The 19127-nt window shown below is 47.4% G+C and overlaps 1 protein-coding gene across 10 annotated transcripts in view; it reads right to left on the bottom strand.

Moving 5' to 3' along the window:
* Positions 1 to 1447: 1447 nt before the first annotated feature.
* Positions 1448 to 19127, bottom strand: part of KLC4 (kinesin light chain 4) — a 66023-nt gene continuing 48343 nt past the window's right edge. For 8 of the 10 annotated variants that reach the window (XM_083433067.1, XM_083433071.1, XM_083433068.1 and 5 more), the window contains 3 exons: positions 4937 to 5061; positions 3599 to 3656; positions 1448 to 2611 (listed from right to left, as the gene is read on the bottom strand). In XM_083433067.1, the coding sequence (XP_083289193.1) occupies positions 2522 to 2611; positions 3599 to 3656; positions 4937 to 5061 (273 nt within the window). In that variant the 3' untranslated portion in view covers positions 1448 to 2521. Of the gene's footprint in view, positions 2612 to 3598; positions 3657 to 4936; positions 5062 to 13160; positions 14826 to 15082; positions 17406 to 19127 lie in introns of those variants that run through there. The other 2 variants (XR_014509405.1, XR_014509406.1) reach the window with 1 other exon arrangement.

Raw genomic sequence — 19127 nt, 5'->3', positions numbered from 1 at the left:
TCACTCAGCAGGACTACACCTCAATGCATGAAGAGTGTGTTTTGCGATTGTCTTAGGCTCAGCCTTTTGTCTCTCCAGTTCAAAAGAGTGCTTGTGCAGTTATAGAATGTTCTCTCCAACCTTGCCATTGTTTCCACAAGGTCATTTTTGTTTTCCTAGGCATTAGGGCAATACCAGTTATTTCATATTGTACTGGTAGGTCTGTTTCTAATATGTTTTAAGTCGTATCATTGTACCTTTTGGTCGACTTCTCTAAGTAGAGAGCAATGCGTAAATTTTATAAGCATTAATCTACTGCATGCTGCTGGTGGGTCAGAACCTTGCCCCCCCCCCCAACCCCATGGACCAAGTTGAGCCAAGTTGCCCACCTGCCAATCATTTTATATTACCATAGCATCAGGTGGTCCGTTTTTGCTTGCGTGGTTTGAAATTAAACTGTGTGAGATCAATTGTCTGCTGGTGCTTCAAAGCGCCATGTATGGCATTATGCAAGCACCAATACTAGGCTGATTTATTTATTTTTTTAACATTTATGTACACTCCTTAATTAAAAGACCACAGTGCTTTCAAAGAGGCATGTATGGCTCTGTATAAGCATCAACTATAAGCTGCATTGGGACGCAGGTGGCGTTGTAGGTTAAAACCACAGAGCCTAGGGCTTGCCGATCAGAAGGTTGGCGGTTCAAATCCCCGTGACGGGGTGAGCTCCCGTTGCTCGGTCCCTGCTCCTGCCAACCTAGCAGTTTGAAAGCACGTCAAAGTGCAAGTAGATAAATAGGTACCGCTCTGGCGGGAAGGTAAACGGCGTTTCCATGCGCTGCTCTGGTTAGCCAGAAGCGGCTTAGTCGTGCTGGCCACATGACCTGGAAGTTGTATGCCAGCTTCCTCAGCCAGTAAAGCGAGATGAGCGCCGCAACCCCAGAGTCATCCGCGACTGGACCTAATGGTCAGGGGTCCCTTTACCTTTACCTATAAGCTGCATTAGATTCCATACAAGCTCTGGGCTTTGCAGGTGCTGCTGATCAGTGGTGCCTCCAAACCCCCTTTTGACCTAGCCATGTCTTCACTTGTCCCATACCTGACATCAGATGTCAGGCAGGTGGGTGTGACTTGTTTCAAAATGGCTTTGCAGGCCTGGCTTCCCCATCCATCCTAGAGAGTTGCTGCCAGCCCTGTGCCAAGATGAACTAACAGTCTGACTTGGTATAAGAGACCTTTGTGCATTCAAACCACGCTATTTTATTTTGAATAAGAGGCAAGGTGATGCGCTCGTTTAACACCCCACCCGCCCCCAGTAACATTTCTGTCCCTGTACGACAATGCATGCTCATTTCTGAGAGACAGCTGCTCTCTCCCTAGTTTCACTGTCACTGTCGTCATGCGTGGCAGATGTAAAACCCAAGAAGTGTTTAGACAGCAAGATCTGCTCTGGAGACGCTTGGCAAAATGGCTTCTGTGATCGTTTTTAATTATTAAATTAAAACAACAACAATCGGAAGTAAATCACGGGTAGTAACACAGGGCTAGTGGCAGGTTCTCCCTGCGGTTATTTCCATTGCTCTGCACTACAGTGGCTCATGCTAAGGCAGACACAGGCGATGCCAGAGGCTAGAGTGGGAACAAGACTTGTGGAGTGTATACATACCGAATCTCTGTGAAGTCGATGCCTGTCTCTTTGTGTCCTTTTAAGTAAGTGGGCCGAGTGTGTGTATGGACTAGATGGATGGGTGGGTGATAGAGAGGAGGTGATTCCAGCCCTGCCCACTGCTGTCATGAGGCCCACAAGAGACCTGAATAAATGCAGCCCTCGAGGGAGCAAAGAGGTTTCCCACCTCTGCTTTGGTTAGGCAAAGTTAACCCCCCACAAAATTGGCTAACTAGCCATCGTATTTCCATGTCCCTTCCTGTCTACTGCTGCAGTACAACCCCCAGACACAAGAATACTCATTTGGCAAGAGCCTAGCCCTAGAAGGCTGCCGGGGGCTGGTGATGGGGGAGAGATACTGTGCAAAAATAGATGGTACTGGGGACTATTGGGGTCAGGCACCAAAGGAATGAGCAAGCTAGCTTGAGAGCATGGACGAGAGAGCTTCTCTCAGCAATGCTATCTGGTGGAAAGGGTGCGCACTAAGGAAGAGGCTGAGACTCTGTGCCCAAAGTTCAGCAAGGCAGCGGGTCAAGGAAGAGATATTGGAACTCGATTCTGTGCAATCGGTAAAACACAGCTTGCAAACATGGGGGTGGATGCATTCACCAAAGCTGCTATTCCACAGCTGGTGAAGGAGGGAGCTCCCCTTTCCGGTCTGGCAATGGTCCCGTGTGGGTTAGTGTTTTCCAATGACAGGACACACTTCTCTTCCACTGTAGTGATATCAACACGAGAGGCAATCATGAGCATTCTAACATGTGAGGACGTTACAGATGAAGTATCCAAAACAGCGATCAGCTTGAGATGGAAGTATCGGTATGGTGAAGCAGTCAACATTTGAGACGGGGTGCGGCGATCAATAATGTGGTAGGTTCAGTTAGAGGTGACCAAGGAGGTGTGAGAAGGGAGATCCACACTGCTTGCACTGAGGCCTCTGCTCTCAGCCCGAAGACCCTGGGAATCCTTAAAAAAATAAACCCAGTTTCACTTACATATTCCAGTCTTGTATTCATTAAGACCAAGAGCTTGTGTTAAAGCATGAAAACTAACCAGAAAGTGTTCAGATTTCTCTCATTACAGCACGGCATCTTAGCCCTGAGAGATGCAAACTGCACCAGTCCTGTTGCAGAAGTGATAATTAAGGCACCCCACAGTGATGATTCAGAGGTTAAGAGGGGGAAATCCTTGCCTCATACTTGATTTCCAGCTTACCCAGGGGAACTTCTCAAATGCTACTGCAGCAAATACTTCAGACACATGCATATTTCCAGATCTGTGACCTGGCTTGCATGTAATGCTAAGCCAAACCATGGCTTGACATGAACATGTGACCATGTGGACTCCCAGAGAGAAGATGCACTAAACCAAGCCATGGTCTACTTCTCAGCAGCAGCATGGGCAGAAGAGCAAAGTGGCCTAGATCTGCTCTCTGGGAGCTTGCATGACTGATGAGCCAAAGTTTGGCTTAGAATTAGGTGCGAACTGAACCACTATGTTTCCTCCTGCACTTAATCCAGACTATATCCCTTCCAGTGGTGATACCAATACAGTGGTGCCTCGCAAGACGAAATTAATTCGTTCTGCAAGTTCTTTCGCCTTGTGAATTTTTCGTCTTGCAAAGCACGGTTTCCCACAGGAAATGCATTGACGGTTTCCCATAGGAATGCATTGACGGTTTTAAGAAAAAGGCGTAAGACGTTTTCGTCTTGCGAAGCAACTCAAAAAACAAAAAACTCTTTCGTCTTGTGAGTTTTTCATCTTGCGAGGCATTCGCCTTACGAGGTACCACTGTACCCACGGGGAACTTACACATTCTGACAGGTTATACTTTTCACCTTAGCTGGTCTAACTCTTTTTCCTTGCACCTGAATATTTTTTTTTTGGTCCATTTGCAGTGACAGAAGGAGTGAAAATAACCTGTTTGGGGAACATAGCAAATGGTGCTCTCACCTGGAAGGAATCCTCACTGGATTTATTCAGGTAGTTCAGTGATGCTGCCCGTTTCATGCTTAAAAGAAAAGAAAAAAAGATGTTTCCATAGCCCTGGCTCTAAGCATACTATTTTCATTCATCTGGGAATACTTTGGGCAAGAAATATTGACTAAACTTTTTCCACTCTATGTCAGAGAATATCCCTTTGCGACATATCAAATTAGATATTAGTGTCCTCAACATGCTGATAATACCCAGCTCTTTGTAACAACTGACTCAGGAAATACTGTGCAAGCCCTAGACCAGTGCCTGGACTCAGTGGTGGGCTGGATGAGTGCCAAAAAGCTGAGTCTGAACTCTTCCAAGATAGAGGCACTATGGGTGGGCGGTACCTGAGTCTGCTAAACTGGAAAGGTGCCTACTTTGAGTGGGGTCGGTCAACTCTGGAAAAGCTAGGTTTGGAGTTTGGGGGCACTCGTGGATTAATCTCTTATCAATAAAGACTCAAAGTGACCTCTGTAGCTAGAGGGGCCCTTTACCAGCTTCCTTTCTCAGATGAAAGGAAGTTTGAAGAAAATACTTTTCTCATGTGACATAAAGTGTCTTTCATCAAGGGTAATGCAAGGTGGTAAAGGTAAAGTTAAAGGGACCCTTGACCATTCGGTCCAGTTGTAACCGACGCTGAGGTTGCAACGCTCATCTCACTTTATTGGCTGAGGGAGCCGGCGTACAGCTTCCGGGTCATGTGGCCAGCATGACTAAGCCACTTCTGGCAAACCAGAGCAGCGCACGGAAACGCCGTTTACCTTCCCGCCGGAGGGGTACCTATTTATCTACTTGCACTTTGATGTGCTTTCAAACTGCTAGGTTGGCAGGAGCAGGGACTGAGCAACGGGAGCTCACCCCGTCACGGGGATTCGAACCGCGACCTTCTGATCGGCAAGTCCTAGGCTCTGTGGTTTAATCCACAGCGCCACCCGCATCCCATGTAAGGTGCTACAGACAATAAAAATGACTGGAGATGGTTCAGATGAACATTTCCAAGCCTGGGACAAAGTCTCAGCCTTGCATGCTCCCTCCTCATGCACAGTGATTCTCCTTCTCCTCTCCTGAGGCAATCCACAGTTTACCATTCAATCCTAACCAGCAAACTATGATACAGCCAATTAAAAAAAAAAGTTAAGGTTCTGCAGTCTTTAACAAAGCAGGGTGCAGGTCTAGAGATGGCAGCTAGCTAGATGCAACAGCCACAGCAAGTTTATCTTACCGCGGATTTTTGTTACCTGCTCTGAGAGCCTTTTACAAAAAAGGGCACAGTACAAATGCTTTAAGCAAACAAATATGCAAGCCTCTTACTTGGTGTTCCTTGGCTCCAGCGGGCCATTCCCCTGCAGTTTCTTGACCAGCATTTCACTGCTTCTCCTGATTACATCCCGAATCTTCCCTAGAGAACCGCTGCGTCGAAGGGCACCAGTGCCATCCTGGACAGGAAGACAACAAATGGCAATCATTGGTGAGATGGCGTGTGAACAGTGACTCGTCCAGAAGGAAACGGCTCCATGTGATTTGGAGTCAGAACTTAATGGCAACCTGTTAGTACAGAGGTAGAGGATCTCTCCCTTTTCCTGTCTGGCGACAATAACTGCCAGTATTAAATGGGCTGGTGGCCTACACCAAAACAAGCCTATGTAAATGCACATCAGATTTGGAGGTATTATATACAGTGGAACCTTGGTTCTTGAATGGCTTAGTTGATGAACAAATCGGCTCTGGAATGCTGAAAACACAGAAGTAAGTGTTCCGGTTTTCAAACATTTTTCAGAAACCGAATGTCCGACGTGGCTTCTGCTTGAGTGTAGGAAGCTCCTGCAGCCAATCGGAAGCCGCGCCTTGTTTTTCGAACGGTTTCGGGAGTCGAACAGACTTCCAGAACAGATTTAAGTTCGAGAACCAAGGTACATTGTAAAGCAGAGGTAAAGCACTCTAATTCCAATCAGCTCCAGCCACCACGGACCATAGTCAGGGTTGACAGGAGTAACAGGGCCACACATTTCCCATCTCTGATTTGAAGAAAAGCGTGGTAGAGGTTTTCTGGGACTGTACCAACTTCAGGTTGCAATTGGGGGCTGCACATGTGAACACTTCCCTGTGAAAGGGGAGAAAACTCGTAAAAGATTTTGCCTGTTCTTTCCCTTCACATCCTATTCTATGTTTTCTTCCTCTGGGGAATAAATTGATCTACCCACCAGCAACCTGTACAGCACAGTCCAAAAAAAGCTGGGTGTGTAACACTGAACTTCGCTTGCATACTGAAGAACACACTCTTTTTAAGAGGGTTCCCTCTTCTCAACAGACAAATGCATCATTTGCACACAACAGAGGCTGGCATATGCATGAATCCACGCCTAGATAAACACAAACAATGGCCATGGCCCACATATAGGCCTGGGAACAAACGGAAAAGCAGTGTGTGTCTTGTGCGTGAGTGAGAGACATTTATTGAAGTTATGGCTGAGTTGCAAAAATTAACATGGGCATTGTTTGCCGTGACCACCCAGCTACCGCAGCATCGCTAAGTCCTCACAGCCATGCATATCCACTGTGTGAGCTAGAAATTACGCCCACCGCTGCTCTCAATTTCTCTCATGCAAAACAGATTCAGTGATGGGAACTCTTACCAAAAAAAAATGTCACCTAGAAGGCCTTATTCTGGAATGGTATGTTACTTAAAACAGAATTGTTGTTACGGCTGTTACAATTTACTACCTGCCCTTCAGCCTAACGCGTCCCAGGGCAGGTTACAATTAAAACACAACATTACTATTAAAACACAGTATTACATACACACACAATCACCATATAGACCACATTTCTAATGTGAGCGCTTAGTGCCAGGAAAGATGGTCACTCAGAACATCCACACATGTAGAAAAAGGAACGAACACACACACACACACACACACAGAGGGGGGGGGGATTTCAAAGACATTGGCGGGAGTACAGTAAAGTTTAGATTGTCACATGCTCAGAAGCTACAGTCCTCCTATGCAGCTAGAACTACGAAGCCACGTTCTTGAGAGGTTGTCATGCAGGAAATAGGTGTGTGTTGCACCCTGAAGGAAGGCTATTAGAAGAGGCATGCTGGAGCACACTAACGGTCTATCTAGTCTGTTTTCCATAAAGGCTAACCAAATGTTTCCGTGAGGCAGGACACTGTGATTTATTACCATTTGGAGGGGGGAGGGCAAGAGACTGTTGCCTGCCATTTCCCTTTTACCCTATGGGCAATCGGCACTGTCAAAAATGACACCACCAAGTCATACTTGCTGCATGCAAAGATCCAGGCAAACATCTCTACATTTTCACTCCTGTGTGAGTCAAGTTTACTTTTCTCTTCGGTGAAAGTTTGCGACTCACTGGAATCCAAACTTCAAACCAGATACCCTGTTCAGCATGAAGCTACAGGATATGAATAACATAGCCTTGATCTAGATCACTGGTGTGGCCATGTGGCTGGAAGATTCAAGGATGAAGAAACATTTGAACATTTCAGTCTAGTATAGTGTAGTATAGTATCATTTTATTTATTTGCTTGGTTTGCAGAATACGGATAGACATCTTTTCAAAGTCAAGCACTACTAGTTATTTCTGTTTGTATTACTTATCAGTAGAAAAATAATAATGGTGTTGCACAAGCAATTTTTTATTCTGAATGTGTACCCCCGATAAAAAAGCTTGAGAACCACAGATCTAGATCTATTAGTCATGGATATATATATATATATATATATTCAAAGGTCTCCTGCCTCTTAATAGTCCCTATTCCGAACCTAATTTCTCTATCCCAAATTAACCCTTGTAATGGTCCTGATTTTCATGCGTTTGGTGTCCTTGATTTGCCTGCATATAGTGGTAACTAGAAAATATGTCCATTGTTTGCCAGCTGCCTTGCATGAAAGCAGAATTAATTAGATCTCTTAATGAAGGAGGTTGAGAGGGGGCAACATTCTGGCCTCATTTTAATGCAAGAGCCTAAATATCAAGCTTGCTTGATGGAGGAGGGAGGGAAGAATTGCAGTTCTTCCCCACTACCCCCCCCCCAGCTCACAATCCGCAGCGCTGGGAACAAAGCCTATGAGAAATGGGACTAAGAGCTTTCTATGTTTAGCCCAGAGAAGAGACAGTTAAGGAGTGACATGATAGCTGTCTCCAAACATCTGAAGATATGTCATGCGGAAGATGGAGCAGGCTTGTTCTCTGTTGCCCAGAGGGCAGGACTGTAACTGGTGGGTGGAAAGTGGATTTCAGCTGAACAGCAGGTGAAAATTCCTAATGGCCTTTTCAACTCCATGACTCCCACTTACAACCCTCCCTCCCTGGCCCCGCTTTGCATCTGTAACATCTGCAAGCACGGAGGGACCAATGTATGCTTCCTCAGTGGTGGCAACGCTGCCACCTGAAACAGGTGACTTGGGAGCCGTTTACACTTTTCGCCAGGTCCCTGACAGCACTGCATAAGGGGGCAGTGGGAAATTACAAAGGCAGCTCTGAGCAGCCTGGTGCAGAGTCTTCCCAGTGATGGGACCTGTCAGGGCTCGAGGAGAGGGGATTCAAGGAGAGGGGGCTCTCGTGTAGGAAGCGGCCGTTACACAATCTGGTCAAACCATTGTATTGTTGCAACTTAGGGCCCCGACGTAGGGACGCGGGTGGCGCTGTGGGTTAAACCACAGAGCCTAGGACTTGCCGATCAGAAGGTCGGCAGTTCGAATCCCTGCGACGGGGTGAGCTCCCCTTGCTCGGTCCCTGCCCTTGCCAGCCTAGAAGTTCAAAAGCACGTCAGAGTGCAAGTAGATCAATAGGTACCGCTCCGGCGGGAAGGTAAACGGCGTTTCCGTGTGCTGCTCTGGTTCGCCAGAAGCGGCTTAGTCATGCTCACCACATGACCCGGAAGCTGTACGCTGGCTCCCTCGGCCAATAAAGGAAGATGAGCACCGCAACCCCAGTCTGCCATGACTGGACCTAATGGTCAGGGGTCCCTTTAACCTTTACCTAGGGCCCCGACGTAATTTAAGAATACTGACCCAAGATGTGCAGAAATGTAGTTTGCAGTTTACCTAAGACAGGGGTTGCCAACACAGCGCCCACGGGCGGCAGGGCATCATGTGGCATCCGCAAAAGGCCCCAGTAAATATCCCCTCAAAAACCCACAATGCACTGTTCCTGCTCAGTTCTTGTTTGTACTGCTTCCTCTCCTACAATGAATGTGCCCCCTTAAACATGTCTATGTTACAGGATTGGACATGAACCCTCCCTTCCGTTCTAAACACAGGAGAGATGTAAAAAACGAAAAAAATGTCTGTTATCAAGTATTGGCTGATGCAGGTGCCTTTTTCTCATTGATGGTGAAGGGGAAGATGCCTGCAAAATTTGGTGTACCTGTCTCGGCTCTTCACGTGTGGCAGCCATTTTGTGTTATGCCGCAACCACCATTTTGTGTCTTATCACAAGCGCACCTGCATGGCAGCCATTTTGTGGAATCTCATTTCTGTTATGTGTTTTTATTTTTGCATTTTTATGCCGGGAACCGTCCTGAGATCTTCGGATGAAGGGAAGTATACAAATTTAACAAATAAAATAAACCAGTTCTCGCAGCACTTTCTCAAATTACCAAACATGTCCAATGGCCCAAAAAGTTTGGCAACCCCCGGCCTAAGTTCTGCTGCAGATATGACATGGAAGAGATGCATGAAGATGCCTTAGCTCAAGGATGGGAATCTTCAGATGCTTCTGAACACCATCCCTGGCCATGCTGGCTGGGACTGATGGGAGTTGACTCAAACATCATTTTGAGGGCCACACATTTTACAACCCTGCTGTAGCTTATAGGGAGGCTGTACAGCACAGTTTATGCCACAGAATGTTTCTTCCTAGCTATGGACACCTGCTAGGCTGCATTGCAGATTCTCTGGAAAGCTGGATCTTTCGTTGAGGTCTTTGCCAACGATGTAACTTAGTGCTGTGGGGACATCAACACCTATAAATGCCAAAGAATGTGTTTGTGGGCTGGGTCAGGACTTGATACCACTCATGGGAACTTTTTATGTGAGTATTAACACACACAGCAGCAGGCTATAGTTTGGATAGATGTTGGAAGGTCTGGAAACAAATGGGAGTAGGTGCTGGAGTTGTGAAAAACCAGTTATCTTGATCAGATCCTTACCTTCAGAAGGCAGTGATCTACCAACCCCCCACTCATGTACTTTTCAGCTAAATAGATCTGTTAGTATAAACTAGATTCCAAACTCTGTGGAATATTCCCACAGATTTGGGCATTCCCATTGGCTTTGTTGCCCACAGGCATTCACCCAGTAACTCCCAGGCATCCCCTCCAATTGTTTCAGAAGGGGAAGACCCCTGCTATAGAGAGGGCAAAGGAAGCTCAGGAAAGATGCAACCAGTTTCTTGACTGGCTATGCCACAGCAAACAAATCTTCCTTTTCATTGCCATTGTATTTGTACAAAACAGCGTGAATGGGCCCCATGGTTGTACAAAATGAGGTATTGTTTTTTGCTGTAAGTATGCTCCGTGACCATTACTTGTAAGCTCCTGGAGTTTTGTAACATTTCATGTTGGGGCTCAGTTTTGTCCTGATTATTTGGAATTGCTTTCGGTCTGTCTTCTGCAGCTGTGTTTGGCCTTGAGAATACCCATGTATGGCATGGGTACCGTTCATCAGCACATTTAAGGATTTATACACAAGAGCTGATCTTTCCCAGCTTTATAGCCCAAGAGAAGTCAGGTGTGTGTTTGTTTTTGCTCACAAGAGTTCCATCTGGCTTTTACATGCAAACCTCTTAAGTACTCGGATTAGAAGCACATAATTTCATTAAATCCTTCCGCAATGTTTGAGCTAGCTGCCATTGTAGCTCACGTTAGCTTCATGTTGATTTTCGTCTCTGCTTTACTGAACTAACAGTTGTATGCCTCTCGACTCAGAAGTGAGGTCCACTGGGTTCAAGTGGCTTATACCCAGGTAGCATGCACAGGAACTCTACTGAAAGCTGCAATCCTATGTTCACTTACTTCGGAGCAAGTCTCATTGAAGTCAATGGCATTTTAATTCTGGGTAGAAGTAGGACGCGGGTGGTGCTGTGGGTAAAAGCCTCCAGCGCCTAGGGCTTGCCGATCGAAAGGTCGGTGGTTCGAATCCCCGCGGCGGGGTGCGCTCCCGTTGTTCTGTCCCAGCGCCTGCCAACCTAGCAGTTCGAAAGCACTCCCGGGTGCAAGTAGATAAATAGGGACCGCTTACTAGCAGGAAGGTAAACGGCGTTTCTGTGTGCGGCTCTGGCTCACCAGAGCAGCGATGTCACGCTGGCCACGTGACCCGGAAGTGTCTCCGGACAGCGCTGGCCCCCGGCCTCTTGAGTGAGATGGGCGCACAACCCTAGAGTCTGTCAAGACTGGCCCGTATGGGCAGGGGTACCTTTACCTTTACCTTAGAAGTAGGATTACACTGTGAGGCTACGGAAAAATTGGCCAGGTTTATTATATATTATTTGTAGCCAAGTAGCAGGTGGCTTCAAAAGATGATTAGACAAATTCATGGAGGATAAATCTATCAATGGCTACTAGAAGCATTAGCTATGATCTGCCTCCACAGCTGGAGGCAGTAATCCTTCTGAATACCTTGTGCTTGGGTCCTGCTTGTGGGTTTCCCACAGGAATCTGACTGGCCGCTGAGAAACCAGGATGCTAGACTAGATGGGCCATTGGCTTGAATCAAAAGGATGCTCCAGATTTCCTCCTAGGTACCATATGGGTCAACCTTACGAGTTGAGCTAAGGGGACCATTTCCATGGGATGGCAAGCCAGCCACATGTTGGCATCAAACAGGAATATGTATTAAGCAGAGAATAAAGAATTTGGATTCATCTGTAAAGGGACAGAATTGAAAGCGGCACAGGAACTTCAGAGCTTCCCACAATCAAAGGTATGTTTAAGCAAAGGTCACGCAGGGATCAGCCACACTTACCTTTTGCCTTATGCTTTCTAGGCCCAGGTCCTCACTATAAAGTGCATGGTCAGAGTCCATTTTTTTGTTTTCGCCCTGGCACTTTTACCATGAAAACCTGCTCTTTATCGCCAAAATGGAACAAACGGCAATTCAGGTTTTCTGTGGATTGTTGTTTGCTCCAATTTAGTGGTAAAGAGCATGCATTTGCAGGGAAAGCACCAGGGCAAAACACACACGTATAGACACACACATGGAGACAGTGTTTAATACACAGACCTGTGCCTAGAAACACAGCACAAAAGGAAGTCTGGATGAGCCCAAAATCTCAGTGCTGTTCTAACATAATATAACCGCATTCCTAAAGAATTGTTAACTGCAACTTACTTGCCTTAGACCTAATTAAAAAGAAAAACAAACCCGGGCTCTTTTTATGCGCTTATGATGCCAGCTACTTTTAAAGGCCAACATCATCAGCCTCTGGTTAACTGGAATACTAGATATAAACATAGTAAATAAAATCAAGAGTGCTTGTTCTTTTAGGCAGGGGCAGTCAAATGTGCTGCACACCCCCAAGATTTCCCCGCCATTTCACCTAACAAAATGCAAAAAATTCTACACCCCTACCCCAAATTTAATGTTTTTGATAGGATATCTCACATATGATGCTTCTTCCATCAATACAACTCCGTGGTAGGAAAAACTTTCCTGGTTGAATCCTACCATCAACCTAAGGTCAAGAGAATATACAATCTTACTTCTTTACCCTGCCTTGGGTTTTTAGAAAAGCAGAGAATAAATGTTTTACTGATGAGCTGATCCAACCTGGTATTCCCATCACGAACATTATTCTTCCTAAGGGAGGAAGACTCATTCTTTTTCCCCTTGGCGGGCGAAGCGTTTGGGTAGCTGAAAACATTTGAGCAGTTTTGCTTTGCTTTATACTCCCCAAATATTTTTACTTTCTTGCAGTACTGGGGTACAGTTATGCCTGGGAAGCTACAAGGACAGGCAGGGTAAGCTTGGAGGCAGAGAGATACACAATATAGTGCAGGAAAGTGGGAATGAATTCAGGTCCACTGCTGAATTGCACGCATGCTGCTGTCCTGCAGCAACGATTCATATTTTATTATTCCTATAAATGCCTGATGCAGCATTTTCCCTTAGAGGTGTAGATTCTCAGACCCACTGGACCTTAGACTGTATGGGTAAGCAATAATTCTGAACAAAAAAACAACAGGTCTTCTTAAAGCTTTCATTTTCCCCTTCTGTTTGACAGAGTGACTTTATACACAGTGGCTACTGCACAGGGAATAGCAAATCCTTTCCCCTTACTTGCTCCATAATAATCAGTCAGTCACACACACACACACACACACACACACACACACTTCATTCATACTTTACACACGTACCTAAGGCCAGTTTGCTGCCTGCTTTCCACAACAGAGCATTTGCAGCGTGTAGAAGCCTATAAAGATTTGCCCTCGGAGGAGAGAGACAGCAATTCTCTTAAAAGAGTAAGAAGAGCGGCGGCATGGTGAAAAGAGTCACGGAGAAGAAGGGGATCAGGTCCTTCTGCCTTTAATTGGAGGTAAATCAGTTCACAACATTAAAGGAAAGCACCAAGTATGCGCCAAAGGCAGAAAGTAGAACACACTTTTAGCACCCCCAGCTAGTGCTATTTCATTTTTATTTTTTAAAAAGGCTTGTGGGCAGCCCCAGTGCAAGGCAAAATGCAGAGCTGGGCAGAGAGCTGATCGAGGCTCCGTCGCTCTGAGGGGAGGCCCTGGAAGCAGCTTCCCAGGACGGGCTCCAGAGGCATCTTCACAGCATCCTGGGACAGGCGCCACCTCCCCACTCGGCGCAGGGCAGAACCACAACCATGTGTAAAAGAAGCATCAATAGGTTCTTAGCAACTGCAGCTTGCGTTGTCTCTGGATGGGTTAGTTACACCTCTCCCTACCGGCTCCCTTTATGGGGAGGCAACAGCTGCCATGCCCCAGACATGCATTAAGCTGCCCCTTTTCAGAATCAGACAGGCAAAAAAGCAAAAAGGTTCCGCTGTGGCTGCAAAGGACTTCCCAAAAGGAGCCCCGAGAGGCATTTAGGCCCAAGAGCCTTCAGACTGTCCTGCCACACAGCTCCAGCCGAGAGCATCCTTTCCGGGGCAGGCACTCCCTTGACCTGCATCCTGCCCCCAGCAGCTCCAGAAAGAACGGCACAGGGCAATAACGGCATACTCTTATGGTTCATTTCCAGCACTCTATGGTTATGGGCTGCTGGAGCAAAAAGGGTGCATACGTCTTACCTAAAACCTAGCCCTAATTCTAATTTATAAACGTTATCTAGTCGCCGTCTTCTTTTAAAGCCAGCTATACTCACGAGAACACCAAATCACATCAAAAACAGCCACAAAAGCTATGCATGGGTAGGAGAGCTGAAGGGGAAAAATTCCCTCACACCTGCATGCCTCGGAGGAGGATCAAAGCGCCTGACTCCCCTTCAGAAACATAAAGGAGTTATACGTCCAGCACCAGTGCAAGGGATCAATTAACTGTCTCCCTTTGAAACCAGAGCCCAGAAAATTCCAGCGCCCAGATTTCCCCTCAGACATTGCTAGACCCTCTGCACCAGGGGTGGAGAACTTCGGCCTGTGGGCCAAATACGGCCTGCCAGGCTTTCCCACTTGGCCAATCGGCTTCCCCCTCAAGTCCTACTCCCCGCCCCCATTTCCACTGCCTCTCAGATGCTCGCTGCGGATTGGTTGAGCAGCGCAAGGGGGAGGGAGATCGCAGGGAAGCTAGGTTTCAACCAACCGCCTCCCCACAACCCTCGTCTGTGTGAAACAGCTGAGAAGCAGGGGAACCAGGCCCGCCGAGCTGGCAACGTAAAAGGGAGCTTGCTCTCTTCCTGCAACACTCGCCGGCTTGGCTTCTTCACTGTGCGCTGAGAAAGGGGGTCCTAGTCTCAGCGAAGAAGCACAGCAAGATGAAGATACAGGGAGGCAGCAACGTCCTCCTCCTGCGTTGTCAACTCAGCCCTGCCTGTTTGACTACAAGAGGGCAGGCAGGGGAAGTGGGGGGATGGAGGGAGGAGAAGGGTGACAGAACTAGGATAGTTTTTTGAAGTGAGTGAATACGCAGAGTGCGTGGAAATGCATGAATGCTCTGTGTATGTGTGTCCTTGCTCTGTCCAATTTGGATTTGGCCCTGACCGATACTGGCCAAGTACTGTATTTTTTGCTCTATAAGACTCACTTTTTCCCTCCTAAAAAGTAAGGGGAAGTGTGTGTGTGTCTTATGGAGAGAATGCAGGCTGCGCAGCTATCCCAGAAGCCAGAACAGCAAGAGGGAGCGCTACTTTCGCTGCGCAGCGATCCCTCTTGTTGTTCTGGCTTCTGAGATTCAGAATATTTTTTTCCTTGTTTTCCTCCTCCAAAAACTAGGTGCGTCTTATGGTCTGGTGCGTCTTATAGAGCGAAAAATACGGTAGGTTTCCATGATGTAAAATGGGCCAAAAAATAAATGCTCTGCATGCAAGTGGACTTCTCTCCAACACTTCCCCAGACTTTGCTTTCTACTCAACAAATCCCTTCCGGTATTCTCTCCAACAACGTGCCCTTTTTCACAGTCTACATTTAAATCCCCACCTCATTAAAAAAAAGAAAAAATAAATTCTGACAACACACTGCAAGTCCCGCTGTACGCCCCAGTTCCCAAGGGAACTCTCTCTCTCTCCCCCCTCCTCCTCACCCCAAATGGCTCCCTCAGCTCCCTATAAAGCTACACCCTCATGTATTCAGTGGCAGGGCTGCCACCAAGGCTGAAATCTTATGTACCTGGGAATAAGTGCCAATGAGCACAGTGAGACGCGCTTCTATATAAACATGTAGGACTGCACGTCTCTCCCACACTTCCACTGTACACTTCCATGCCCCAACCAGAAATTCCCTTCCCCATCCCTTAAAATATTCCCCAATGCCCCATCGCAATGGGCCGACCTACTGTCACCTTAAAACCGAGGCCTTCTATTTCTGCCTGCCTCTGCTCCTCGCTGTCTTGCATGCAAGAGCCTTAGATCTCGGCCTTTTTATACAAGGATGTGCAGTTCCAACCCTCTCTCCCACTTGCCTAGCCAGGCTTCTAAAATAAGTAGCAGCTACAATTGCTACAAACACACCCATTTGGTGTGGGTTTCAGGGTGGATTTTGTGTGTGTGTGTGTGTGTGTGTGTGACATTTGGCTGGGACCTTGCGATCTCCAGTGATAAACCACAGCAAGGTTAAATCTTTTACATTCATGACAATAAATAAAAGAGATGCAAATATGCAGTCCCGTTTTGCCGCACAACAAGAGGAGCGGCAACAAAGTAGAGGCAGTTGAGTCACCCTTGTCTGCGATTATCCCTCCTGTTGCGAAAAAAAGGGAACTGTGTGAGGAAATGTTCCTGAGTTCAGAGTCCTAGAGAGGCTGTTTCTTCTGAAATGCAGGCGTCTTGTAGTGCTAGACTGGCTGGGGAAGTCCAGACCAAAAGTCTAATCAGAGGGGCCAGTACTGAATAGGCCATGAAAACGCTATCCATGACGGTTGCAGCCCCTCTAGCCTACCCTCCTCCAAAGTCTCCATGCCATACAGGAGACGGACTATGCCCAGCTCATTTAAAACAAGGTCCTCATTAGGAAGTCACATCTCATGCTTCTGCCTCTCTCATGCCACTTTTGCCCTGGCATGTCCGTCAGTATTTTTATTTTCAATACAATGTGCCGCATTTCTCTTTCTTTACCCTGCAAGAATAGGCTAAGAGGATCCATCAGCAAGGAGAATGGACACAAGCCTGAAGCTTCTTCCATCTCCATCTGGACAGGCCCAATCCCTATGAGAAGGTGGCTGCAAGGCCTTTACCTGTGGCAGCAGCGGGCATACAAATGCCATTTAGGCACCCCAGACTTGACCAGATGAACAGGAAAGGAAAACAGAGCACAGAACAAGGATGGGGGTTATTGGACTACAACTCCCATCATCTCTGACCCCTGGTCATGAACGCTGGGGAACCCAACAACATCAGGAGGGCCACACACTCCTCATCCCTGGCACAGAGTACAATTCGCCCATCTCCCTAACTTTCCCTGCCATCCGAAGCTAGGGGTGAGAAACACACATATCCCAATGTCTACCCTGCCTCCCCACCATCTGCTCTGGCTTCAAGAAAAAGTGGAGGGGGGAGGAGGCAGAGAGAAGGGCAAGGCGGGGGAGGTAGAGAGCTAAAATGGGAAGCAGAAAAATCTGAGTTATGCTAGAAGGCAAGGAGAGGGATGGTGGGAGACGGTGAAAGGAAGCCAAGAGGAGGAGTAGGACAGAGAGATGGGCAGCGAGGACATCTTCAGACTGCAGAAGACCTCCGTCGAGGGCCCCCGTTAAGACACAGGAAAGAGAACGGAGGAAGTCACAAGGAGTTCTGCCAAAGTCCTGCGCTGGCGGAGGGGAAGGGGTGGGGCAAAATGGCGGATTCGTGAAGTTTCTTCCTGCTCTCTCTTGCCGGTTGACATGGTAGCAGCAGAACCAGGGTGCAGCCAGCTGGACGTTCCTCTGCGGGTGCCGTTCCACTCCTCGGTGCCCGCCGGGTTGGGGTTGGGGACTGCCGTGGAGTCCTTGCCAAGGAGAGCAGGAACGGTGGAAGGAGGGGAGGGGTGGCTTGGAGGAAGAAAGCCAGAAGGGGCGGCACACAAACATCCGGGCGATTGTGGTGGAGGGGTAGGGTGGGGTTTGTGTGTGTGATGGTGGGGAGGAAGGAGTCTCAGGAGGCATTTAAGCCTAGTGCACAGAGAGGAGAAAGACAAAATTTTACAAGGCCATAGTGAGGATGCACAACAACCCCAAACGAAAAGGAGGGAAGGGAGATACAAGCCAATGGTACAAGCATGGGGAGCAAACGACTGCAGGTCAGTGGGGTGGGGAGAAAATCACACAGCTGCCCTTTATAATCCTCACAGAACTCTAGCCCAATGGTTGCCATTAATTTGATTTTAACTGATTTTATAATGAACAGATTTTAGAATGCTATATTATTTTACTGTTGTTAGTCGCTCTAAGCCTCGCTTTGGCTGGGGAGGGTGGGATATAAATAAAATTTTATTTTTATTTTTATTATTGGTGGGTGAGGGGCAAGGAATTTCCTCGGGCAACATGCGATTGGCCAAAGGGTGCTTAAAAATATTCACGGCATAGGGCTTTGCATAGTCATGGGACCTTGGGGCAGTAACAAGACCCTTTGCCAATCCTGCTATCCTCTGAATGTTTTGGACTACAACACCCATCAGCCAGGGTCTGATCGGTATTGTAGTCCAAAACATTCAGAGGATGCCAGGGTTGGAGAAGACTGCCTAGTGGAAGGAAGAAGCACTACATCGCAGTTGCATAAATGAAGTCTCCCTCAGTTATTCCAACATCTCTTGCTACTACCAGTCTAATATGGAGGGGTGGGAGGGTTTAGAGGGGAAAGGAAAGCAGGGGGAGTGGCAAATATGAAAGGCCATATTCTCTTTCTCAAAGAAAATGCTGCTCCCCTGTTCCTCTCCAGAATCCATCTCCTTGACCCCGTGAGCTAAATGGATTGGGTTACATTTAACGTAATGCTAAGCAGATCGCCCTGAGAATTCTGGGAAGCGGTCTTGAGTACATGCTCGGCTCATGAGAGATGGTGGGCAGGCTAGCAAGGCCTCGCATTTGTCCAATGTAAACCAAGCGCATAATTTCAGTGAGCACGTTTTAGGAGGCAACCGGTGGCAGTGGGAACCCTGTCTTCCAGAAAGGTTCGCCTCGCTGATCTTCTCAGTGAGGAATCCAAGGAAACTCAGTTCTCGCCAGAATACAGTTTGAACTGAAACAGAAGTGTGGCAGTAGCAGGGCTTAGTGCCTAATCTCAGTCAGTTGTTTTTAAGACTCTGGGGAATTTGGGCAGCTGTGAGTTTCAGCCCTTTTCTGGAGCGGCTCCTTAGGCTCTCCATCGATAGCTCTCAAATGGCCCTGCCTCCATTCAGCTGGAGAAGGAAGTTCTATCTGATCCATGTCACTGGCAACCCTTGAAGGCTCAAGCAAGCTGATCCACCATCTTGAACATCTAAAGCAGGGTTTCCCAAACTTGGGTCTCCAGTTGTTTTCGGACTGCAGTTCCCATCATCCCTGCACACGGGTCCTGCTAGCTAGGGATGATGGAAGTTGTAGTCTAAGAACAGCTGGAGACCCATGTTTGGGAAACCCTGATCTAAAGAAACATGCAATGAGAGAGGGAAGGGTTTGTAGCATAAGGGTGTGGCCTCTGCAGCAAGAAGAGCGTTCAAGAATATAGAAATACTACTGCAATGCAGGCTCACAGTAAAGACATGACTACAGAGGAAACCAGCACCTGAATTACCGGCTCTTCCTCAGGGATGAAGCCCACCCTAAGCCCTGGAGATAGCTATATAAAAGATGGGGAGGGGGACAGGCAGTCCTTTTTTCCAGGAGGTGGAATAGATCAGAACAGCCTTCCTCAAG

This window comes from Podarcis tiliguerta (assembly GCF_965153285.1).
Source record: "Podarcis tiliguerta genome assembly, chromosome: 3".
Lineage (NCBI taxonomy): Eukaryota > Metazoa > Chordata > Lepidosauria > Squamata > Lacertidae > Podarcis > Podarcis tiliguerta.
This window is presented reverse-complemented; position numbering and strand designations above follow the sequence as displayed.